Source organism: Adelges cooleyi, unplaced genomic scaffold (genome assembly GCF_023614345.1).
Source record: "Adelges cooleyi isolate 19-005CV unplaced genomic scaffold, UGA_ACOO_1.1 ACOO_flye_CR_arks_rails_tigmint_CR_PRNA_306, whole genome shotgun sequence".
Lineage (NCBI taxonomy): Eukaryota > Metazoa > Arthropoda > Insecta > Hemiptera > Adelgidae > Adelges > Adelges cooleyi.
Genome location: NW_026095977.1, coordinates 1,026,084 through 1,053,472, shown reverse-complemented (window position 1 = coordinate 1,053,472; position 27,389 = coordinate 1,026,084). Strand labels below are relative to the sequence as shown.

The following is a 27,389-nucleotide window of genomic DNA, read 5'->3' as shown; positions in this document are numbered from 1 at the left end:
GAATTTGTACGATTAATTTATTCATTCATCCTTCTAAACTATTTTATTTTCCTTTTTTTTTTTTGCTTGAGAACATTTTTGTTAACTTTACAATGTAATCAAGACAATCTATTCCTTTTGATACCAGTAAGTGGGATCTAATGTTTCCAAAGTCCCATCACTCTTGGCTATGTTAATTGTTATACAACATCAAACTACTAGTTGTTGCAGTTCTGGTCTTCTTTTTTCTCTAACACATTAAAAAAAGATACATATTTAATCTGCTTCCAAGTCAAGAGACACGTATGTTTACATTAAACTGTAAGTATATTTACTTAAAGTGCAATCATATATAGACAAACATTGAACAATTCTAGTTAAATTTTAACTAATAATACATCATAATATCTTAACAAAAAATAAAACACATTTCGATTTATACGAAACGTCAAAAAAGAAATTTATACTTAAAGCCACACGCCGTAACAATATACAATAAATTATATAATTTTACTTTGGAAAATATTCGCCTAACGACATTGCATGTACCACACAATAATAATTATTGTATACTAGAGCGTTATTTTCAGTCCGTGAGCCATCTAATATCGCCTGAAATTAAATTTCTTTTTTTCTCTTTGTACATCGACTGGCGTTATAAATAATCAGACATTTTTTTTTTTTTTTTTAATAATAATTTTTAGAGAAAAAAGACAATTCCTCTTCAAAATGTAAACGCTAATGTTTGATTCTCGAATTCATAGATAATATTATACTGTAAACGGGCCAACAGGATTATATAATGATATATATTCGGTATTAATCGGTTTGGGAAAGCGAAAATTGCAAATTTGAAACCGAACGATTTAATTTATAATAATTGGAATTTTTGAATGTATCTAGAAGATGGATCACTGTTGATGAATAGCGCGCTGCATGTATAATAATAATATACATAATACCGGCTGGTTCTTTTAACGCCCTACACTAGTTTGGTCTTAAAATAATTACAATTTTGTAGTGTTTCTTTTGATTGTACCTTGTTTGTTATTTGCTAGAGCTCTGATCAACTTTTGAAACTTAAACGGTAACATATATAATATAATGAATTGGATTTTTAAATTAAGAATAATTTACTGACAAAAATTGACTGGTCGATAACCAGTTTTGAATATTTATTTTTCAAAATGCTTTCAAAAAGAATAACTAAAAAATTGTAATTATTTTAAGAGTGTAAACTAGCGTAGGGCGTTAAAAGACCTAACCCGGTATTATATGCTATTATATCATATTGAATTAGTGTATATACATTATGAAACTATTTCCCAATGCACGTTCTAGGCACAATGCTGCAATGGCGTGATAACGATACTATTACATTAAAAATATATCAATACGAATAATAATTATTGAAGACTTATCAACGAGATCGGCGTATGTTAAAAAAAATTTTCAAAAACCGTTTTATTCGATTAATTGATAACACTCAATGTTGCCAACACGAAGACGTAATTTTTTTAGATAACATAAACCGATATCAAGTAATCCTGTTCAGTTATTTGCGTCTCCTGAACAATTTTTTTTTTTTATAACATACACCGAACTCGTTGACGAGTCTTCAACTATCCTATACAGTTGGTACACACTATCGTTATCACCATCGTGTTTAATAATAATAATAATAATAATAGTGTGTAATAGTCGGGGATAGGCGCGCCTTTTACTGGAACGACGACAGCCATTCAGTACACCCAGCTGACCCAGGTGTTGTTGAAACGAGCCGGGTTGGCTGCCACGTCGTACGGCACGTTGGTTTGCGGCACCAACTGTCTTCGGTATTCCTTAAGCTTTTCGTACAGGTCAATGCCGACCGTCAGGTATTTCCTGACCACGTTCCTCGTCTCGCAAGGGTCGTTTAGCAGGTCGAACAGACAGGCCTCGCCCTGCGGACACGGCGACGGGGCTCTGGGTCCGGCCGAGGGACCGCACCTGACCGTGGCTTCGTACCTGAGAGCCAACATGTCGGTGGGTTCGGGTTTGGGCAAAAACAGAGCGTCCGACACCCTAGACAGTGCTCTGGCCGTCACGCTTTCCACCACCCCCATCACGTCGTACTGTTTCTGCGACCTGACGGCGGCGAAGAAACCGTCCAGCGTACCGTTTAACGTCGAACCTAAGGGCACAAACCGAGGCAATAGTTTAGCAAAAAAAAAAAAAAAAAATGGAGAAGAAGAAGGACCTAACCTAGTAATTATATTCTCCGATCCATGGAAAAACATTGTTATCTCTTATCTCTTATCGCTTATCTATTATCAGTTACCAGTTATCCCTTATCATTTTCACATGGATATGTCTTATGGCTGGGGGTCATTTTGAAAATTTCTCCGTCACTTTTTGTGTCACAGTGCTGTCGTCATTATGGATTATGGAAGAGTATTAAGGATTATGGAGGTGAATTAATAGTGATAGTGGATAAGAGATAATAGATTAGGGATAAGATATTAGAGGTACTAGATTGCAAGACATATTGTCTGTGTAAAAAACCACCAAACTTCTGGTTATGATGACATTTTACGTCGAATTAAAATAGATTCATTAAAACTTAGAAGAAAAATTTATATTTTTATATAATCGTATTAATATTAATTTAGACCGTCCAGATCTTCTTACTAAAATTCATTTTAAAGTACACTCAGGTAATACTTGAATGAACGATACATTCTACGCAGAAAACCCTTGTAAAACGGTTATCAATTATTTTCCCGCCAATATTGCCCATGGGAAAACAGCTTGAATATTGATCTTTTTAATCTTAAAAATCGGAAGCAATTTAAATTAATCTTAAAAACAATTGAATTCTGAAAACTCATATCTTATGTTATTATTAATATTGATATTGTTATTAATTATTATCCTTATTATAATGTAGTTATATGTTTGTCAAAATACTATAATCTATCTTAAATCTGTTATTTATTATTTATATCATGTAAAATGAAGTTTTATCGCCGTAAATAAAGAATTATTATTTATCTCTTATCATTTGTGTCTTATACTTGTCACTTGTATCTAATCTTGTAATTTCTTATCAGCTGATTTTCTTATCAATAACCTATCATTTCCCCCTCCCCTCTCTGGATGGTTATTGGGGTGGGAGGCTATTTATTCTTAAAACAAGGTAAGTAAAAACTAGGATTATTAAAATGATGGAACAAATGTCTACCTAAATTGAAAAATTGTATAAATTTTTAACAGAACTAACTTCAATATTTGTAGTAACCAAGTCCCTTTTAAGTTTTAGCCCAATGCGCACAAGATCAACATTTAGAATGTCAGAAAGGTATCCTTATTTGTAGCCGCTTTAAACGGTCAGGAATCTTAATAGTTGTTGGATTTGCCACAAAATGATTTGCTTACCGATAACGAGCTTCCAGTTATCTTTTACTATGCCAGCGTACCGTAGCTTCTCGTCTATGTTTAACAAAACGTCCCTGCGTTGGGACGGTGTATTTAACGTTAGCGGCATCCATTGATCGACTCCGTCCAAGTCTTTTGGTAGAATTTCGGTATTGCCACCTTGGGAGTGAACAAAATGCATCTAATTATTTAAGTGTGTACCTAATAGTATGCATAATATGATTATGAAAAAATATGTCAAACCCGCTGCCGTGTACAATGTTGGCAGCCAATCGGTGATGTGCATGAGCTGTTGAGATACTCTAGGACTCCGTTGGAACTGTGGAGCCCAAACAATGGCGGCACTTTTGACGGCGCCTTGCCACAATGTGTTTTTGGTCTGAAAATACAAATGTCAACGTTGAAAATCTTTGCGAGCACTGGATGACTGTTCATAGACTGATTTCGGTTGAACTCACCCCTCTGTATGGGAAATTAGAACCCCAGTTTGGCGTTATGCCGGCATTTGCCGGGAAATTCCGGCCCGAATCGTCGAAAGAAGGCGCACCGTTGTCGGACATGAACACTATGATTGTGTTCTCCAACATCTTCTTATCATACAACGCTTGCACTACCCGTCCGACCGACTCATCCAACTTGGAAACCATCGCTAGACAACATAAACATTATTATTTCAGCACGGCAAATTAATCTAAAGGAAAAACGAATAACCCGATTGAAGTACGTGTAAACTTTTCGGGAACTCAACTGGAGAGATCATACGAAAAGAATTTAATATTTGGCTCGAGCATTCGAAAGGTAGTCGAGGAAAAGACAAGTACTAGAGATGAAACCGTAGCGCTTAAGAATTTCAAAATTAAGACTATTTAACAGAGATGGTAAAAGGAGACTTTTTAGCCGCCTAAGTCTTATGCATGAAGCCAAGAGATTTCAGAGGTTTGCAGGAAGTAGTCTGCAGATGCTTCCAAGGGCAACGTTTTGAAGTGAAACGGAAAAACCGATAGATTTACAAACGGATTGTGCATGGCAAGACCAAACATAGTTTCAAAGTAAATATTATGTGACAGTGACTTGTAAGTTCACAAGCAAGGTCGAAAAGACATGGTACCCGCATATGTCCTCCGGTTGGGGTCTGCAATGTGTTTGAACTTGTTGATTTCTGACTGTGGCGCTTCCAAGGGCTTGCCGTAGTTGCCCGTGTGCACGGCCACGTGCGCTAAGTACAAGAACAACGGCTTACTGGCCGGTTGTTCCTTGATCAATCGCACCGCCTCGTCCGTGAATACATCGGTAGCGTACTTGCCGACCAAGTCCCATGCCAAAGTGTCGTTTCTCCGCAAGTCGAACCCGCTGAATTCTCCATAGTCTTTGTACTGTTAAAAAAAAATATATAAGGAAAGGCATTACAATTTACTAAGAATGCACAATCGTTTTTCGTCTCGGTAGATCCGCGACGAAACAAGATAGTAGTCTACCTAACGCAATCATCTTCCTCCAAGCTATACTTAGTATGTCCCCCGTTTCTTGGTCCACTTGAAATTTTTCCCTTTTCTAATGAAAATAAAATTCACCCATTTCTTATTCGATATATCTTTATGGAGCTTTGCTCACACATGTTTCGCGGCATGTGAAGTCGTGAAGAAATATTTGAATTTAACATTAATGTAATATCGGTTGAAGTTAGCCTGTGACATAAACTTGGCCGTCAATTCAGTTAAGTTAGGTTTAAAGGCGTCGTCTGTTTGATTATTATTGAACTTCGACAGATGACAGCTGTTGAATTAAATTTAAATTAACCAGACGACTCGACTAAACTAAAAACAGAATCACTAGCCAAATATAAGCCACAGACCAACATCAAGTATGTTTAATAAACAATTTTGTTAATTAAATTTAACTCAAAAACATTGTCAAGGTTTAAGTATAACGAATTTTAAATTTAAAACAAGTAGGTAAATATATTATTTTTAAATACAAAGACGTTCTTTAAAAGTTATACTAACTATTTTTTTTTTTAATTTGTAATAATTTAGTGCCTTGATAAAGTTATTAGGAATAGTAATTAGTGTCTAATTTTAAAATATTTTCTATTGAGCATATATTATTTACATGTTACGATGACGGCTAATGAGGGGAAGTCATGCGGAAAACAGTTCCCCCTCATTGGTTCTGTATTTAAAAAAAAATAAAAAAATTTGTATATACATATTGTAAATTTTCCTTTTTTTCAAGCACAACAACTTGCTTACATAATATTCTAACTCATTCTGATCGACATACTCTAAAGTGTAATGCTCTGATTTCTCTCGTCTTCTCTACTAGGTATTGCGTTACTTCTAACTTACTAACCTAACGCCAATACCTTTCGGTACCATTATTGGTAATGTTTCGAGATAAAAGAAAGAAAACCAATATTGTATTACTCACTACATCTTGAAGTATGTAATCGTAGTAGCTAACGTATCCGGTGTAGTATCCCATGTGCGATTCGAATCCTCTGCGGGTCGGGGTGTAGGCCTTCCTGTAGTATCCCAAATGCCATTTCCCTACCGCCTTTGTCGAGTACCCCAAGCCTTTCAAGTAAGCCGGCAACAGTTTCTCCGTCAACGGCAGCCCGTTCGGTTCGGCTCCGTAGGTCGGCGGTCCTTGCATGCCTGTAATGCGACATCCGTCAAACATAATTATTATGCGTACAGCGTATAGTTTGACATTTATATGGAAATTATCGCTATAGAAAAAGGAAAAGAAAAAAAAAATGATACATTATGTCACGCGCTAGTTGGCGCTGACCACTCGGAGGAAAACGTACGGTCAATGTTACATGAATACTTTCCATCCGTACCTACATATCATATATTATACCTAATAATATTATAATGTATTGTAACATGACATTGTACGCAGACTCCTAATTTCATAACCGTTATGGATAATAACGCCAATACTTCTTGTTTGTGTTGGTACTGTGGTACAAACCAAGAAATTCTGTATACCGTTTTTCTGGCCTTTATCGACTCTAATCTTGTTGCTCGAACATTTTTAGAAAATCAAAGCTTTAGCGTTATGGAAAAATGTATTCCAGAATAATCGAAAGCAATTGTTTTCTTAACAATAGCCCCAAAATAGCAAAAACAATGGCCGTTATCAAAACAGACAACATTGGTCAGCGCGATAACTATGGAAACAATGCTAACAAAAACACATAATAATTTTTTTGTCGTTTTCTTACTAATTAGTTTGGTTTTGAACAATTTGTTTCCTATTCAATAGTTTGAATACGTTTATTACCGAGCTATAAGTAAGTGAGTTTAATATTGTATAAACACCACATTTTGTAGTGTGTTAACAGGCATTCGGACACATCCATTTTTCTTAGAACTTAAAGGGGGTTTAATATGAATAGTTATTTAACATTTACACCTCAATTTACAGTGTATCGGTGCTAGTAGTAGATTATTTTCTTTTTATCATTTCACATTATTTTTTTTTTATTAAAAATAACTGCGACCAGATATTGTATGAACAATGCCGCCAAAAAAGAAAAAAGCGCAAAAGCCTCCAAAAGCGCCAAGTACTATTGTTGAGATCAGTAAAGAGTCAGTAGATTCCTCCGCAACTGATAAAACCGAAAGTCGATTAATTAGCGGTAAGACTGTAACCAACGTACTATTTGTAAAATGCGACTAAAATTTTTTTAAAAAATTGTATAGAAGAATCGACGATTAAACCAAAAGAACATGGTTTAAAACTTATGACCATACCGACGAACGAGCAAGAGAAGTTTCAGTGTGTTGTGGGTAAACATGTATTTGTAGACACACCGTGGGCACAAATTTCCTATACAAAAATCATGGAAGACATAGAAACTCGACATCATAAATCATGTTTTTGGCCGTTTCGCAAAAGTCTTGAGGTAAGTCCGTTGTTAATAGGTCTGTAACACGTCACCAAAAACTGTTATTGCAAATACTTAAAATCAACGAAGTCAAATTTTTTAGATTCAAGTATTGAAACATAATATATTTTGCATTTTTAACGCTCTTCCAATGAAGCAAGCGGTCGCAATAGGTTGCTGACTAGTTTTGCTTATGCTTTTGCTTATGCCACATGTTTAGTTATTATTATTGTTAGACAGGGTGTTCAAATTTTAAAGTTGTTATTGATTTTTTTCAAAATTTGACTGTTGGATGTTAATAGATGTTATTTTATGCACATTTAAATTACATTATCAGATGTGTAACTTAATATCTGAACTATGAATTTAAAAAAAAAAAATCTCCAATTAAATTGAATTAAAAGCTTTAATTACCATTTGGAAATTGGTTTAAAAAAATAATATTTTTTGGAAACGCTAATGCCGCATTTCAATGCTTTAGTTACACAACGAAAGAACATCGGTTCGAATCTTTTCCCTGTGGCCTAATAGGATATGAACTCATAATAATTGCCATATATTAACCTGTCAGCCCAGTCAAGTGGAAGCTTGGCACTCTCAAAAAGCATGAAATTGTCAAATCTTGTCATTTTTGAGCGATAATATTACAAAAACTACTTGGCAGAAATTAAAAATTTTACCAACATATTTTTAAAAAATTAATAATCTAACAGAATATCTAAAAAAATATGGGGGTTCAAATATGCCGTTTAAATTTCAAAAGTTTATAATACGCGTTCGCAAAATACTTAAGGTAAGATTTTGGATTTAAGCCTTAAATGTGCATAAAAAATAACACCTATCAACATCCAATAGTCAAAATTTGAAGAAAAAATAATCAATAACGGCTCTAAAAATTGACCGTTTTCGATTTTTTTAAACACCCTGCATATAGCATATTCAAAACGACTACGTGCTGGTCGCTTACAAACCGTTTACCAATACCGACGAAGAATTTTTCATATGCACTACGGACAGTGCTAGAATAAACATAGAGGAGAACCAAGCGCTTATGAAACGCGAGATGACCGAGAAGGTAGAACGGTCCATGAATCGCACTCCGGGTACTTGGGTGTCACGCGGTAGCGAGCAGGAGATATCGGCCACCAAAATAATGCCAGATCGGCAAAAGGTATTTATAATAAAATAATTGAAAACGTTGGTGTAGGCGTGACTTTACAAACGTCGTATAGATTGTTAGTGGTGCGCTTAAATTGTTTGAAAATATAATCGGACAGAAGTTTTACAGATGAAATACTTGTGGAGGATTCCCGCTGACAGGCTTCAGTCAAAAGCCGAGTTCGAGGAATCAATTCCGAAGAAAATGTTCAACGAATACGTAAAAATAGAACCGAGGTCGAAAGACGAATTCAAAAGTGAAAAAATGTTAATGTCGCAAACTGGGATCCAAGTAATAACAGCTATTGTAATTCGCTTTACGACCGAGTTAATTATAATTTTAACATAGGCCGTGAACGCGACAGTCAGCAGAGAAATGCAAACGATACCTAGGATACAAGTTAGCAAGGGCTTTCAATCGGTGGCGGTGGAAGAGCCAATGTTTCAACCGAAGTGGCTGACCAAAAGCAATAAATACATCGAAGCGTTTTTCGCCAAATACGTTCCCTAGTACTTACTTACTCACCTAGTCAGAATGAAATGTTTATTAACCTAACACAGTTTTCCCTATGGTTCACCAGCCTCACGTCGGAGTTACACTACAACGAAGTGTACGATTTGTACCGGGACGACTACACAATGTTGCAAAACCAATCGAAAAAGTCCATCAAACAAAGGTCGGTCGTCCTGAACGCCCAGTTGGGATTCCGCAACACCACGCCGTTACGGTACGTGTCTTGTTTCTCGTGGCACCCCACCATACCAGGTACGGAACAACAGACGGTGTGTGCGATGGAAACCGCGGTAGATAGGGTGGCATAATAAAAAAAGGGCTTGTCGGTGTTTGCAGGTATTTACGCCATATGTTACACGAACAACAGTTACGTGTTGCAAAAGACCGTCAAGCTGAACGAACCCGACGAGAACGTGACCAATGTGCATGCGGACAAAGAAGAAAAGTACGGAGTGGTGTACAGCGATGACGAAAACGAGCAGTTCGCCAAGGAAGTCCAACCGGAGTCCATACTGACGGCGGACAATTACGACGGCAAGATAAAGATGTTGTTGAACAAAGAGTACATACAGGTAAGTACGGATGCGGAAAAATGTTCACCGTGTGCTGACGACCGTGTGTTTTCATCAATTGCTCACTCTAGCGCATGCGAACCATCCAGATAGTCGACTACGAGCGTCACGGCCATCAACCCGTCCACGACTCGTTGGCCGAAGTGCGGAAAATGTTCGTTTACGTTCCCTACAAGGATATACAGCCCGCTGTAGCCGAAGTACAAAAGCCGACTAGATACCACAGACGTACGACGTCCCGCGTGGACACGGTAAGTAGTCTGGATTTGTCGGAAAATCTCCATGACGAGATCGAAGAGAACGGAATGCTAGACGAAAACGCCAGTGACCTACCACCACGGACCGAAAGCAGCGGAAAATATCAGTTACTGGGCGAATCCATTAGAGGGCACGAGGGCGAATTCGAAATGGACGAATACGGGTTTCCGACCGACGACCGCCATCATCTTGAATTGTCACACAAACACATAGACACCGAAAAACATTCCACCACCACTGCCGAAGGCGTTACGCAAACTGTTGAAGACGAGCCGGAAGACAAAGACGAACCGGACGCACACGATTCGGACACGGATAGTTTTTTCCACATTTGGGGTGAAGACCAGGATTGGGTGTACGGAAACAATCTGAGGAATACGGTTAGGAAAATACATAGGTACCATAATAGCCTATACTGTGTGTATATTTTATTTCCTATTTAACTAGACGTGTAAGAGGACTTGCGTGTAATGCGTACATTTATAACTATATAGATAAACGTCGTTTCATAGGGATTTCAGTAAGAAATATGATCGCCGAGCCAAGGAAGACAAACTGTTTCAGATGCTGATGTCCGAACCAATGTATACGAAGAGGAAAGTCAAGTATGTAATATATGATTAACACGGCCGAATTGGGTAATTGCATTTTAATTATAATTACCGTTGATCAGAGCAGAAACATTGGAAGATGAAAGAAAACAATTGGCTAAAGACATGGCGCATGCAGGAGAAAATGTCGGTCGAATCAACCGAAAGCAGCCGGAATCGAAGAACAAAAAGAAGAAAAAGAAACCGTCGGCCAGACAAAAGCCAGTGTACAAAGCGATTATGAACGAAGAAGAATCGAGAACCATCCGAGAAGAAAGGCCGTTAGTGGAAGAACAAAACAATCCTGTGGTCATCTGGTCGATTGACAACAATGTCTTCCCCATGGTAATTTTCAACGATGCATTATTTTTCACCGCTAACCACCTCGTTTCTTAATTATAATATTTGATGATAATATATTATTATACAAGTTACGATTGGACTCTCCCGAAGAAGTGGCGTGTATCCAGTTCAACCCGAGAAACGGCAACACGGTAGTAGGTGGTCTGGTCAACGGACAGATATGCCTGTGGGACATAACTGGAAAATTAGAAGACAGGAATATGTACGATGCGGCCATGTCCGAAAAAGTCAAGATGCATCGCAAACATCTGGTAAGATTAAATTTTTATTCGATGCAAATTGTACAAATGTAATCGACATTCATTAGGAAGCTTACATGCATTGGTGTTTGGACGTGGAGTACAAATCTCGAGTCAGACCCACGGCGTTGAGTTCCATACTGGAATCGCACACATCAATAGTAACCACAATTCAATGGCTAAATCCCATGACCGAGGTTCGTTCTAGTCAATAGTTTTGTCCTAGTCCAATCTAAGTCTACACTTTTGTTCTAACTATTGTTTAAACGATCGTATTCGATACACGCAGATGACTGGATTGGGCAAACTCGGGATAACTCGCGATGGGTTGTCAGAGCAATTTTTAACGTCTTCCATGGACGGGACGTTAAAACTATGGGACTTGCATTCGAAACCAGTGTCGAAATCCAAACAGAAACCAATGAATATGCCTAAACCACGTTTCGGGTACCCCGAAAACTTAAATATACATAAATCACCATTGGCCATTTACAACAATCGTTTGGAACCAACGTACACGGTTTGAACTGAATCAATTTCCATAGACCTATTAGCTAATTTAATGAAGTTGTTTATAATGATAAGTTTTGTACCGATAAAGGTATAGCGTCTATAAATGTGTACACAACTTAAAAAACAGTTTTTTTGCCTGCAAAACGACTCAAGCTGTAAAATTTCAAATTTAGATTAGTAGTCAACAGAACATTTTTCAATCAGCACGTATCATAGAAGCCTATATTTGCAGTTACTTAAAAAACCTTTTTTTTAAACAAATTTGTATGAATGATATCGACCATCGATATGTGTTTTTAGATAAAGGTTATGGAGCCAGGGAAAAGTATTTACACGCCAATAACAACGTTTTCTTTTGAAATCCCATTGATGAAATACAATTACATAGCGGGCGATCAGCCACTTACAGTTGGAAAACGACAATATGAATTCGGTAACCGAAGAAAACAAAAAAGCTCAAGTTCAGTATATTCATCTAATTTAATAGATGTTTCGATTTGCTTGTAGAAGTTTCGCCATTATCAGAAGAACCAAATCAGCGTATAGTGGTCGGTAGTATGATGGGTCAAATAGGATTGATTACATGGAACGGTTATGACAATTACCACCGCGATCACAATCAAGAGGGTAAAGTATCAAAGTCGAAGACTCGACGCATTGCCGAGTTGGCGCTAAAATCTCTTCTTACTTATCTTAGTTGCAAAAACTATTTGGTGGCGGTATGTACACGACGGACCGATAAACTGCATAAAGCGGAATCCGTTTTTACCGAATATCCATCTGGTCTGTGGCGGCCATATTGTGTCCGTTTGGAGCTTGGACTATCATGTAAAATTTAAGCGTTAATATTTGTAATTTTCTCGTCGGGCAGTTAACGACGAAGGTGTTGTGTTTGAATTAGGAAGGTCCGTTGTGGTGGAATCGATTTCGAGAGTACACTACCGGCGGCATTTGGTCTAGCATTCAGGCGGGAGAATTTCGAATATGTTTCGAAACGGGAGTGGTAGAGTTTTGGGATTTTATGCTGCACGCCCACAAGGCGTTTTTCATATCGGAAGTCCTCAGCGACGGAGCCATCACCAGTAAGGCCGAATGGTGTTTTTTTATTTTAAATGGCATAACACATTTCCGGTTTAATTTTCATCAGCGCTGTCCGGCCCGTTCCCGAAAGTGCATTTCCTCGGTACCGAAAAGTTTAAAAGTTCCAAGGGAATAAGCGAACTCGTCGACTGGGAAAAATACGAGGTGATCTGCTTCTCCGATACCACGGGTGCGGTGCGGTTGTTCAGCATGGAAGCGTCCAAGTCGGACCCGGCCGATGTCGTAGAGGTCGGCCGTTTGTTTGACAAAGAAGCGGAAAGGAGAAGAGATCTGAACTCGTGGAACGAAAAGTACAAAGAAGAGTTCGGTTCGTTGGGAGAAAACAACGTCGAAGACTACGAATCCGTGGAAATTCCAATAGTCGATACCGTCGAAGTCAAACCCGAACCACTTACGCCGGAACAAATTAGGCGAAAGATCTGCGACGAAGCATTCAAGTATATAAATGAACGGGTTTATTATGGTTCGCGTTGATAGTTAATAATTTCGTGTATACTATACTAATAGTTGGTATATGGATCGGAGAGGTCCGCAAACCCGTTTGGGAAAAATGAAAGAACTTTTTATGGAACGCGAACGGCGTCACATGCTGGAGGCCATGATGATCAAGAAGCGCAGGAATAAGAAACAGCTGGAAGAGTTTATCGATCCGATTCTTAAGGAGGCGGAGAGAAAAAAAAACATAAAACACGAAATGGAACTGATGAGATTGGCGGCGGACAGGGCGTTCAGGGACATAGTAAACAAACTGTTGCCAACCGAAGAACCGCCCGTCGACTTTGTGAGTAAACCGCTTTCAAAATCCATCAGACAATTTCGCTTAGCTTTATACGAGGCTATTGTAATCACAGAGTTTCGACCACGATCTTAAAATAAACGAAAACTTGGAAAGAATCACTAAGACATTTGACGAATTTCGCGAACTCATAACGACGGAATACCAAAACGAAGAGAAAGCATTAGACGAGTACATCGAGTCCCATCCGTTCAGAATCGTACAAGAAGACTGGGCTCAGGTAATCGATAACGCCGAGGGGGAAATCAGAGACAACATAAACGACCCTTCACGCGCAAGGAACACAACCATTCGGTATGCAATAATTATTAACGAACAGTCGCCTGTTAAGCTTGCATGATGATGACTGACAGCGTGTAGAGATCCACAATTCGTGAGTCGTACGAATATTTAAAACGTTGTGATTTTGTGCTTTACCGACAGTGCGATGCGAAAACAATTTGCTGAGAAACACGTCGAAGAAGGTCAAGTCGTCAAAAGCAAACCGGACCGGAAAAGTCGGAGAGACAAACAAAAAGACGACCGGCGGTATAAGCAACGAGAGGCCAAAATCAAACAACTTAAAGCGATATACGCTAAGAACTTCCAATATTTGGAGTCGGTCAAATCTTTGGAATCGTCGCGCTTCTACGATGAGTACATAGAAGAAGGAGAAGCCGGTGAGTCATTTATTTTCCTCATTGTAACCCAAAGGTCTTATGACTAGTGTTACCAGCTGAAGTCGGTTGGCAATGTCAACATAGCTCGTCTTTGCGGGCTGACTTCAGCATCCATCTAGCTGTTTTATGTACATGTGGTAGGCATGCTTGAAAATGCAAAAGGGTAGTCGCAAGAGGAACACAGCAGGTTAACTTCTCGTTGCCTTGCAATTTATTTTAAGGGTTTCCTAGAGACAACGTGATGACTCCTGATTTAAAAAAAAAAAACCTAAACAGAATATCCTAGTAGGTCTTAGTAAGGAAATCTATTAGGTTGACGTGCTAGACTATTTGCTAATGAACTATGAGCCGAACGGGTTATGTGACTGTATTGTATAAATATACAATAACGAGGTAAATAAACGACTACCGGTGCGTATTCCAGGTGAAGGAGAAGGCGAAGGAGACGCTAATTACGCTGAATACACTTCGTTTATGAGCTCGGGCAGTTCTGTTTCAAGTCAAGATGATCTTGCGGTCATGGCAGATATACTAAGCGCAAACACCGAGTTGTCGTTTATGCACGAATTAGGCGAAGGCGTGTACGGCGAAATAGATGAGCACGGTGCCATTGAACAAGGAAGCGTAGAAGCAATGGACGAACAACACCAACGACCAGAAGCTCTGTCAGAGACCGTGTCCACGTTGAACTATGAAAACTTTAACGCTGAGGTCCTCGAAGAAGCAGAAGAATATAATAACAACCAATGACCGTGACCCAACGCCCAAGTCTCTGAATGTACCATGTTTGTATTTGGAACTTTACAGTATTAATAAGATAATATGTTTAGTTTGACGATAATTTTGAAAATCAGACCAATAGATCTTGATGGTTTATTGGATGATATTGATGGTTGTAATATAACTTTCCTTTTCATGGTTTTCAACAGTAATTTATGTGGAATTTTATATTATACCGAATTATTCAAACTAAATTTATTATTCTTTACTTTATCTGGACCTTGCATTTAACATTGTACAACACATAAAGGTTAAACTTTCCTATCTGAATTATTAATATTAAATTATACACTGTAAAAAATCATAAATTTTTGAAAAATGATCGCGTGATTATAATCAGAGTAGACTAAAATTGCATAAAAAAAATACTAAATCAAATCGAATAACGTACCAATTGAAGTAAAAAGACAACAACCTATTAGAATAATTTTAAGTAGAATTGAAAGTTAATAGCGATATTGTCAATTGAACAATAAATAAACGTATCAAAAATGTTTATGGTTAAAAAAAAATTATCATACTTAAATAAACTAATAACACAATTATTCGAAAAAACCTAGTGTTCTAACTAGTTTTCTATTTGAATAGCCATCATTTATTTTTCAATTGAATAATATTCTGTTTGATTGATTAAAATTATTCGAACAGTGGCCAATCGTACTTACTTAAAATTCTAAAAAAAAGAAGAAAATTGGCTTCGTAAAAATACTTATGGCGAGAAACATCCAAAGCTAAAATTGCCCAACCGAGTAGATTATTTAAACATATCAATTAATATCTAATTAAAATAGAAAAAATTATTAGTTTATGATTTCCCTTATTGTCTGTCGATTTGTGCCCGTTGGCCGTTATTTGATAGTATAAAACAAATTACTGATTGTTTCGGACTTCTTTTCTTTCGACCTATTTGGGATTGGGCGTTTTTTAGACTAGAAGAAGTCTGATACAACACGGTGTATCTGCCATCTGAGATGTCACCTATTCAGACCCGAAAATATTCGAGGAAAAATAAATTTGCATTACCTAATTTGATTGGATACTTTCCGGTCATCAGGGCAACCCGGGAAGGCGTACATACCGGCTGCGTGTACATGTTGTTCAGCGTGATACCGTGGTAGGCCAGTGCGTCAAGGTTGGGCGTTGGAATTTGGTCTGAACCGTGGAAGCTAAGATCGTTCCATCCCTGAAAAAGAAACAACACATTTCAGCAAGTGGAACACCTATTATATTTTTTCCCCCGCCTGTTCACAATTATTTACCAATAACACAATGATGGAACCCAACAAGCACAAGTGTCACAAGTTGCGTTTAACCCGTTTCAACTTTCTATTCGGAAGTGTGCAAGTGCCGCGTGACCGTGAAACTAACCGCTTGTTGTCCAACCGTCTTAATCGATTATTACAAGCAAAACGACGGTTATTATTATTTTTTTTTTTTTTAATATTAAATTACAATTATCGCCGTTGTAAAAAATTACAATAATTAACACTGTTGTTAATATTGCTGATATTGTTCGGTTCGGCTCGGTCGACTTTGCCGTAACCGAATCGACCGCAGTCCAAAATACAAACGCACTTGACCCAATGATGTACATCTCGTACAACCCGATTACCTGATTGCCATTTTGGTTTTTTTTTTAAGAGACTTAAACGGTCGTCGATTTGCCGTATGACAACTATATTGACTTGCACACCAGACTGGTGTATAATAAATATGATGACTACTACGGTCTGAACATGCCTAATGTATTGGTTAGGTGCCGTGCACAAAGAACGTTCAATTTAATATGTCGTCTACGTTATTTAACTAAGGAATATATTATTATTTGCGACAGACTGCGAAATCGTTATTAGCTAATACATCGAACGATAGACACTTTTTTGCGGTGAACAATGTCGTTAATAAGGTCGTTTGTAGCTATGTGAAACACTTGAGTATATTGTCGAACCCGCAACGGTGATCTTAAGTAATATCCGGAAGTCTAGTGTCGCAGGAATATAATGTCATAGTTCCTCAAAATGTTGACTTACCAAGAATAATTCATCGGCAGGTATACAGATTTACACAAACGATCTGAAACGATCTTGACATGATATTCCTACGGCTGTTCGTCGATCATTATGATTTTTAACAGTGGGATTTACGACATCGGTTCGTTTACTTTTTAAGAATTAAACACTAAATTGCTATTGCGGTCGGTGCGGTCGATGCGGTTCCAATTGCCAGCACTTGTCAACCATCCACGCCGTAAAGCCCAACAAAAACCAAGACGGCTGTATTCATTATAGCATACTGATTGGGTACTATTAAAAATGCAACGACTTAATCGAATTTCCTACGTTACTAATTATTATTATTACCGACAGGCAATAGTTCAATTCGGCACGTATTGATTTGTAATTCAAATTATATTGAAATTCTGTATTCCCTTTGCTTCTAACTTGATACAACTTTCAGTGCTACCATAAATTTCTACAGTGTGCCTAGATGGAGTACTTCTCACACTACTTCTCTCAATCTCTATTACAATAGCTATGCGACACAAATTCGTTGAGCTTTAAATCCAAGCATCCCATTCGCATAATAATAATTGGAACCAGGAATTGAAAATGTTTTTAAGCCAAAATGTACACTATACTTTGTTATAACTACAACAAAAATTCAAAATCAGTTAAGCTATTTGACTATTGTGCTGTCGATAGTAGTTTTTTGTTCAACGTAGTTGAATGTAAGTTTGTTCTTGTAGTTTGACTTGAAGACTTTTTCAAACCCTGATTCAGGTTAACTCAATTGGATTTCCATAGCAGACACAGGAAATCGTTGTCTATACAAATATGTTATGGTCCTCAATTGGCGGCTGCGTTGGAGATTGATTGATCGAAACGTATCTGCATTCTGTAACTGTATATTAATGTGATCTATTCGGTCCACTATGCCGGCAACCCCCAAAATCATTGTTAGGTATAAACAATAATATAATACTATGTATTGTATACACGGCGCGTTGATGTGTGAATGCAATTCGTTAAGTCAAATTAAATGTGTTGCGACACCCGAACGGGCGAACGGAGGAGAGGTATGAAAAAATTGGGTGTGTATATATACGTTATAAGTGCGTTAATATACTATATCAATTTTGTATTGTATAGATTTCATGCAATTTTTTTTTTTTATAACACACTCGACCCATAACGTTGCACGGAATTTACATGAAAATTTTACCGAATGACTTGTAAGATATTTTTGTCTGTTAAATCGTTAATATACGCAACAACAGTGATAACTTATTTACCATCGTCTGTTTAACGTGTAATAATATTATTATTGTCCGTCTGAATAATATCAATAATAGGTTATAATTCATCTGTACCTAATCAACAGCAAGAACCCAGCTGCTGTCTTGACGACCTTGACGGCTTGTACAATATCGTTAGCGTCAGATTATATTTTTGTTTGGTTTTCTTATTTTGTTTGCTCATTATATCATACATTTAAACTGTTTAACGACAGCCTTCACATTTAACGGCGGGGTTAGTTGGCAGAGTAAAATATGTGGACAAAAAAAAACCAATAGTATTGTTGTTGTATTTTCGGTCAATGGGCACAACTGACTCAAAAGTTGCTGCGCTTGTCAGTCTGTAACTTCACAATACCTGTCAAATGTATATATATATACTACCTCGTCCCAAGGGTACATCCGCAAAACTTACTGTAAGGTCGACACACCGCCAAGGAAACCTAACCAGCAACCAAGTCTGGTCGGATTCAAAAGGGTAGGTCTAGTTCTGGTATTGTGCTTTGTTCTAATATTGTCCGGCAACTGTTGTACGGTAACGGGCGTTTAATCAATCATCGCCATTGAACAGTCCAAGGACCACAAAATGTAATAAATTTTGTTGTATATATATTATTATTACATGTGTGGCCGTTGTTGTGTAATAGGTTCACGCGGAAAACGATAATTTTGAATAGGTAACTTTAAATTTGTAAATTTTACCTTCGATGCGGATCTAAATCAGAAGATAGGCATCGGAAAACGTACCTGAAAGGTGCTTTGTTTGGCTGAACAATTTTGAAATAACACTATTTCCCCTTTAAAATTAAAAAAAATAAACGCCTAAAATTATTCAACTTAAAATTACCCGCGCACTCTTTTCAAACTAGTCGAATTAGTTGCAATTTTTCATGGAACGTTATTTAGAGATAGTAAAAAACATAAAGTATTTATTAACTAAATATTATGTTATGTGTATATTACACATAATATGTAAAAATTATTACATAAAACTACAAAAAAAAAAAAAAGAATGTGATATAACACAATTTTAAATTTCTCGTAAATACAAATGTTTAAATACAATGCTTTATTACTATTGATATAGCCATTATTATTTTAAACTTAAATTTATTTTAAGTATAATTTCATTAAAAGGCTTTCATAATAAAGTGTTTTCATTTTTATACTTTCATTCGAAACTATAAAAAATTAACATTTTTTGTATAAGGGATGGAAAGTTTTCCTAAATTACACTTTCCTATGCCTAATTTTTGAATTTTAGTTCCGAAAATTAGACTGTGTGTAATTCTAGTGTGTCCCTCCTATAACATATTTAATTTTTTTTTTAAACCTATAATCAAATTTTTATACTATTTTAGAGTTTTATTAACTTTTTAAACGTAAATAGTAATGTATAAGGATACATCTAATGAGATACTGTAAAATAATATCAACTAAAATGTTTCTAAAATGAAAAACTACAAAATTGCAGTATTGTTTTAAGAGAAAATGTGTATGTTGAGTTAAATAAATATGTAGCTATATATATATATATCTAATATATATCTGTGGACATCATAATAATATATCTATGAAGCCATTTGTTAAACTAATATTCAACAAAAAATTCATTACCGCACTCAAATGGATATAATCATTTTTAATTATATGAATTCAAACAAACTATTTACTTAAACAAACGCCAAACATTACAGCTTTTATTACAATAAACAACAAGTGCTATTCGGCGTCATTCTAATAAAATTTATGTAAACTAAGTATGTGTATTTTAATTATTATTGACATTTTTGACGGATTTTGTTTATTTATTGCGTGGCCTAATAACTATTGTTGTAGCTTTGATGATGCGAACCAGAGATTTTACAATGATGTTATTTTTTTATACTCTTGTAGGTAAGATACTTTTAGAATCGATGAAATCATTTTAACAAACTTAAGATAATATCTAGATAACATAACTATTATAATATAATATAACTCTATACGAAGGTACTTTTCATCAAACTAATGAAATAGAATTTAGAGATAAATTTTTTTTTTGTTTACAGCTGGCCTGTTACCAAAAGTTGGCGAGGATGTGTAATTAAATAAATATACTAAATATTATGTTTTATAATATTCTGTTTGTGATAAAAATATATCATCGGCATATTATAACGTTGACATGTGACATTGAACAACACATACATTTTAAATTAGAACAAAACATTATTTTATTTATAAAGCAAATTATTTTTTAATAGCCCATTTTGTAGTATATTACATAAGACACAGTGTTAATTTTCTTTTACCAAGCTCATTATGGTTTTTTTTAATTTTGATTCTGTCATTAAGACATTAATGCCTTCTACGTTAATATTTTATCATAATTATATTTTAGAAATAAATAAAGAAATTAATTTTTCGTCCAATTCATAACTTGAAAAGTACAAATAATTTGGGTCAACTTTTTCTACACCAAAAACAATTTCACTATTATTCAATTCCAAAGTTTTTAGTGTAGAAAAAAGTTTACCCTAAATTCTATAATAGTGACTCGAGTCATTTAGCTTATGGTTTACATGTGGACCGTATTTGTTTGTTTGCAGTTGCAAGTAGGAAGCACGTATAATATGTTGTTCGCTTTTAAACAGACAGGTGTGTGTCTTACATGACGCGTTTGTTCATATGGTAAACGTTTGACTGTGTAAAATTTAACAAAAACAATTACAATAACAATTGAAAATGTTATTATTCGAACGAGTATAAATTGTATTAATGTCTGGGAAATCCGGGAATTCATTCGACGATGCAAATGACCGACCGAACAAAGTGGTATTGTGTTAATTAAATATAAAATAATAATATTGTAAAACGGTTTAACAGGACCCCCAAGGTCTTTTCGACAATCCACCTAAGGAAGTCATCAGGCAAGTTGGCGCAAGTCGTGACTAATGTTATATCATATCCGAAAACCCTTCATAGCTGTAAAAACAGATAGTTAAAAACGATTGTGTTTTATTTTTTACTACCTGTTTGATTTTAATTATAAACTAATTATCGCGGACAGCTAAATGAAACATTTAAATCTCGATAATATTACAAAACCAAAAAAAAAAATAAAACAATATCAGCGTGGTCAATCTCCTCGGGTGACCTTTATGAATAATAATGTATTAATTTCCAGCTGCCACGCTAGGGTTTTTAATAATCATACTTAATTTTAACACATATTGTTGCAGCTGCAATTTAATTGTATAATTAAAATATATATATATATATATATATGTATAAGCTGAGCTGATAAAATCGCGTTACGTCAACGGGAAATACAACGGAAATCGACTTAAGTAGGAAAACAAAATGCTTACATATTATACTTGACTAAACAATAAGTTTTTCAATTATTTATTACACCCGCGGACAGCTCGTCTTCTCGGCTGATGTACTTAACGTTAAATACTTAACAACAAACGGTATACTTAAATGTTTTTGATTTGCAACCGTTTCTACCATATCGAGATCAAGATAACGATCATTCGTCGTTGTGTTAATCATACAATAGCTCATTTCCTTATTGTACTTTGATTGTTAAGTAGCCAATGTCAGAATTGGGTTACTTAATAAAAATAAAAATAATTTAGACTTCACATTATTTACCTGGAAGTATTTAAAACGAACGTAGAAAAATGTTCTCAATAAAATGAAAACATTAAAATTGAAAAAGTATAATTACTGTAAAAATCATTTTCACAAGATTGCCTAAACGCCTGAGCCACTACCCTGTTGTTTAATCAAGTCCACCAACGGTTGTTTACCAAATTACTTTGAACAATAATAATTAGAAAATAACTTGAACATTAATTGTCTTGAGGCTGAATTCTAGGACATTCCCAAAAAAGTTAGGTAAATTGAAAAAGAATGTGTTTTGCATTGTTCAAAACTATTTTAAACAGGGCTGTTCTTACTTAATGAATAAATTACATATAAGACGAAATTTTCGTTTAAAACTTTTAAATTATACAACTAATACATTATGGGCGGGTGGGTGGGGTCAACTAAGTATAAACATTAAAGTGTCTTGCTAAAATTATGGGAAATTATTTTGCTACAAAAGAAATAAAATTCCAACTACTTAAATTATAAGCCGTATTTACCTATATAATATAAGAAATATGTGTTGTATTTATTTCAAAGCACATATTAAAAAAACTTATTTAGCCTTCACATTTTTTTTTTTACAAAGAAAAAACATTACTTCCAGTCGATAGACCATTAAGAATTATATACAGTATACACATGTAAGTAAAATAATAAAAAACCAGAAATATTATTTAATTCAGAATGACGTTGTAGCGATCAAGAAATGAATGATGAGACTAGTTTGACAAGATTTTTATGTTACAATAAAAACTTGATTATATTGGATATTTAAATGCGTGCAAATGCAGAATGCTAATTCGAAAAGAAATACAAGGAATGGTACATTGAAATTAAATATAACACAGTGTGATGAGCATAAGTACTAAAAAAAAAAAATCCCAAAAATTATGCACGGTTATTGGGTGAGCTTTTTTTTATATAGTTTACTCAATTTTTTTAAACCGTATTTTCGGGGAAAAAACGAAAAATCTATTTAAAATTCCATTTGATCGACTTCATATAGCTGTTTATATATCAATATTTAAATTAGATGCCAAATTGCAGAAAACGGCCGTTTATCTTTTAACCTTAATTTTTTTACGGTATACCCAATATATTAACCTATACTTTTTGGCTTGTTCGATCCATTTATTTTTTAAGCTAAATTTAATATATGATTTACTCGACAATTGTTTAAAAATAAAGATAATCACAATGAAGAGTTTAAAAAGGTACACACTTACTTTATTAGAACGTACATCCCATAATAGTATCAACTATACTATATATTTATGCAACTTATTAATATTACCTACCTAATTTGTTTAAATTCGTTCAAAATACATTTGTTATCCTTTTAATTGTTCACTAAACCCATTTTCATTAAAAACCGCTTTGAGTGTGATTATGTTGTGCCAATAATACTGAATACAATAAATGATTATCTATAATTTTATACCTATTATATTTTAATACACCCATTAGACAAGTCATGGTTTTAAATCACCGAAGAGTGTGATATTCTGTTTCGGCTATTGGCAACCTTGAGGTGACCGGGCTGCCTATTTTAAAACATCCATATATACTAAAAATAGTTGTTTTTAGGTTACCAAAGAGAAAAAAGATATTTATAACATTTATTTGAGGTAAAAAAAAAAGTCATTTCACGGTATTTCGATTCCTTGTAAAAATATAATATGAAAAAATGTTGACGATTTGGTAAATGTTGTTAAAATATTTAAAAAACAAATTATTTCTACGTGAAAAAATATGTTAGCTTCTTTTTTTCTTTCACTGATCAACGGGATCTCGCAAAAGCCTGTTATATATATATATACAAGTATACATAATGATAATACGCTTATTTTTTTTTTTTTTGAAAACATTTTTTTACACAAACTGAAGTGTCTCCAATTACCAAAACTACAAGAATTACAGGGTTTAGTAGCAAAGGCTGAAGAAGGTACTTGTATATTATTGTAAGGTGTATGTTTTACAACGGTATATTATTTTGTTTTCATTATCGATGAGCGAAAAGTAGTCAAAGTAAACGAGTGTAGCCAAATAACGGCTGAAAAAGTTTAATACTTTTTCTGGGGGTCTAAAAAAGGTGGACTTTTTAAACTTAAATGCAAACTTATACGCTCGATTTTCTTTTTAAATAAAGAATATTTTGCCGAAAATACAGAGCAATCTTTAGCAATAGATACAAACGGTGGCCTTAGTCGACAGTTGTTAAAGTATACTTATGATATGAGTTTTTTTTTTTTTTTTTTCGCGCTTCGGCTGACGATCACAAATATAAATTATGCGTCTTGGGACAAAATATATACTACAGGCAAATAGTGAAATGTAGTACGTAAATTTTTTTTTATTTAACTTACTAAAAGTTGTAACAGTAAATCATTGAAAAGCTCTCTTTATTGTAATTTAATACATAAAAAAAAAGGTAAAGGAAATATGTAAAAAAATTCAAAATTATGGAAAAACGCGATAAAATTAAATATCGTCATTAGCGGTTACAATTTATTAAATTTTTTAAATATAATTTGATTATCTCCAGAAAATATTTATGTCAACTGATTGTATAACGATATGAACACAGAACATTGTTGTGTCGCTTTAACAAGAATTAAATATATCTAGTACGGATACCTATTGACTTGGAATAATAGTTTCTGAAAAACCCTTAGAGATTAAACTATCCTTATCATCGTCATACTGGTTAAATTTGATTTGCCAATTTTCCATAACATTCTCACTCGCTACATTAATATAATATTAAGTTATAATTTAAATTTTATGATAACTAGTGCCGTCATTTGGGTAAAGGTGAAGTGGGCATAAATAGCCATTACCTAAGATGCTGGTGTCTGGCTGAGATTTAACTAAGTAGCTTAAAATTAAAACAACAAGCATCTGGTAGCAAAAATAATTGCAAAGTATTAAAATTAATCATTTGGGAGCAGGTTTAATCTTTAAATTGAATTTCCTCAAAAACATTATTCGTACTAATTGTATGCAATAATTATAGGCTAATTTTAAGTACATTATTGCGAGATTGATTATAGCTATAGTAAAGTTTTTAAACTATAAGACCTATTAGTTGAAAACATTTTTCATAATATTATGTGTCCATATCATATTGGACGAATAAAAAAATTCGGGATTACGTTTTTTTTTAATTGCCGGAAAACTGTTTTTCGCAGATGTTAAATGTTTAAAAAAAAATTATCAAATCATGCCAATATTTTAACTGATACTATTTAGAGTGGTCCCGGTAAGTTTTGAGTGCCCAAACATAAGTTTTAGTTTTTAATGACATTTTTTAAAAGTGATTTTATCACATTTAGTCAGTTTGGTCCAACTTAAGTCCCGACCCCAATTTTAACGGCTTTTCCCTTCTGAATATCCGTCGATAGCCATACTTAAGGTTAGGTTACTATTTGTTTTACAGACTATTACAGGCAGTAGTCGTACAATAACACAATATCTATGTGCGCGAATGGTATGTTAATAGTGTATCCGATTCGATAACATTTTCAAGTTTTGACGATTTGCTATAACTTTTGGATTTTCAAAGTGTAAAAAGTAACACTAATGTGCAAAAGAAAACAAAAAAAAAAAATTGGAAATTCAAACACTGACAATTTTATACATTGTTTTTGTCGTTAGATCGACGTTTTTTTCTGCCTAAAATGTATGAATATTTATCGATGGAAAAAAAATGTACTCAGACATTCTCATGTGTGCGCAAGTGCCGAAATTTTATGTTTTTTGAAAATATTTTCGATTTATTATAGCCTTAGCATTTTCAATATAAAATGTGCTATCAACCAAATCGCACATGGAAAAACCGAAATGTTGACAACCCCCACCCCCCTGCGAGAAAGGTTGACATATTTTTGTCGCATTTTTAATATTTAAGAACCGATAATTAGTCTGAAGATAGGTCTAACAAACAACATAAAACACCAGTGTAGTGTATGAATAGGACGTTTACCTTTTTTGTTTTTTAATTCTGTAATTCGATTTAAAGTTTTTTTTTTTTTTTGTAGATCAAAGTAGGGCAACGAATGATACAAACTTTGGTTATATATTTTATTAAATCACATAGTCATCTTAAGTACGGGGAGTCCAATCATAGTCATCGCGTTGACGATAAGGAATATTGTCAGTGGTATAGTGTCAAAATAATATTTATCGAAAAATATAAGAAAAACAGTAAACTCAACTCACACTTTGGTCATACAATTGCAAATACAGCTATACGTTTACAAAAACTTTTCTAACAATAAATTGAAATAATTTATAAATCGCATTGGCCTAAAAATGAAACCACCGATTTGTTGGAAATTTACCACGAACTTTTGGTGTCACCGCATTAATAAATATTTTAATATTGAGTAGAATACAAAGTAATGAGCGTTTTTAAAGTTGTTAGATCAATTTTATAACTTTGATGTGGAGCAGCAATGCTATTGGTTTTTGCAATGATGTGAGCTTTTTTTTTTTGTGTCTGTATACATTGTAACTTTTTAACACTGGACCAATTCTTTTGTGTGGCAACTCTATAAATCACAAAACGTATCTACTTGGTATTGAGTCGGATCGATTTGAAATTAAAGTTTCAACATTTGCTGGCTCTAATTTGTATTTATTAAATAAAACATCAGGGTATGGTATATTATTCTTGAAAACTAATTTGTCCAAAACATTATTGCATTTTTTTATATATTCTACGGCTGTTTTTTTTTTTTTTGGTTACATCGAGATGCAAAAGTCAAACTACGGAAGCATATGACATGTGTTTTGCGTATATTTGATTAAGCCAAGGTTAGACGATAAAAGGTGTAAACACCAACGGTAAAAAAAAACCATAGTAAACCTATGTAAAAAAATACTTCAAGTATTATAATATTTGCAAAACACCCATGATGCTCAACATATTTCATCTTAATTCTATTTAAAGTATTAATCACGTTTTCTCGAAAAATAAAATGCACATTAACCATTATAACAATATATTAAAACTCGTTTTCTTCATAGCAATAGTATATAAGTGATTCATGAATTAAATAAGCCGTTGTCCAATTATTAGAATAACGGTGCCCGTGGGGTAGGTAAAAGGTGTTAGGTGAAAAAAAATGTGCGCGATAACGGGGTTGAATATAATAATAAGGAGAGAATTGATTGTAAAACACGTTTTGTGTTTACTGTAAAAGTTATTCATATACTACACCACATTTTTACTTCAACTTTAAATTGCCAATCTTGAAATTTCATTGTTTCTAACAGAATTATTCGAATAACTTTTCGAAAATGTACACAACAGTAAACTATACCTATTATGAAAATATTATATTACCAAGTCATCGGCCAGTATGATGACAATGTTTGGCTTGGACAACTGCGGACGGCCGAACGGTAGCTGAGACGCCAACAGCACCACCAACGAGACCAACGCGTTCGCGGTCCGCACACTGTTCGGCGACGGACGTTCCATGGTGTTCGACACTGTGCACGACAACACTGTGCAATTGCAATGTTCGGTCTGGTCCGCGGTCGACGTTTGCCAGCGACGAACTGTGTACTGCCCGAAAAATCACGTGTAACCGTCGCCGCCGCCGCCGCCA

General features: G+C 34.8%; 1 protein-coding gene across 1 annotated transcript; it reads right to left on the bottom strand.

The window, feature by feature from the left end:
- Positions 1 to 325: 325 nt before the first annotated feature.
- LOC126839494 (arylsulfatase B-like) lies at positions 326 to 27,334 on the bottom strand. The gene is made up of 8 exons (XM_050574832.1): positions 27,122 to 27,334; positions 15,858 to 16,017; positions 5,824 to 6,050; positions 4,505 to 4,769; positions 3,855 to 4,045; positions 3,640 to 3,775; positions 3,397 to 3,555; positions 326 to 2,152 (listed from the first exon to the last, which is right to left on the bottom strand). Exons 1-8 carry the CDS (start codon positions 27,257 to 27,259, stop codon positions 1,722 to 1,724), a joined length of 1,707 nt encoding a protein of 568 aa, XP_050430789.1. The 5' UTR covers positions 27,260 to 27,334; the 3' UTR covers positions 326 to 1,721.
- Positions 27,335 to 27,389: the final 55 nt, after the last annotated feature.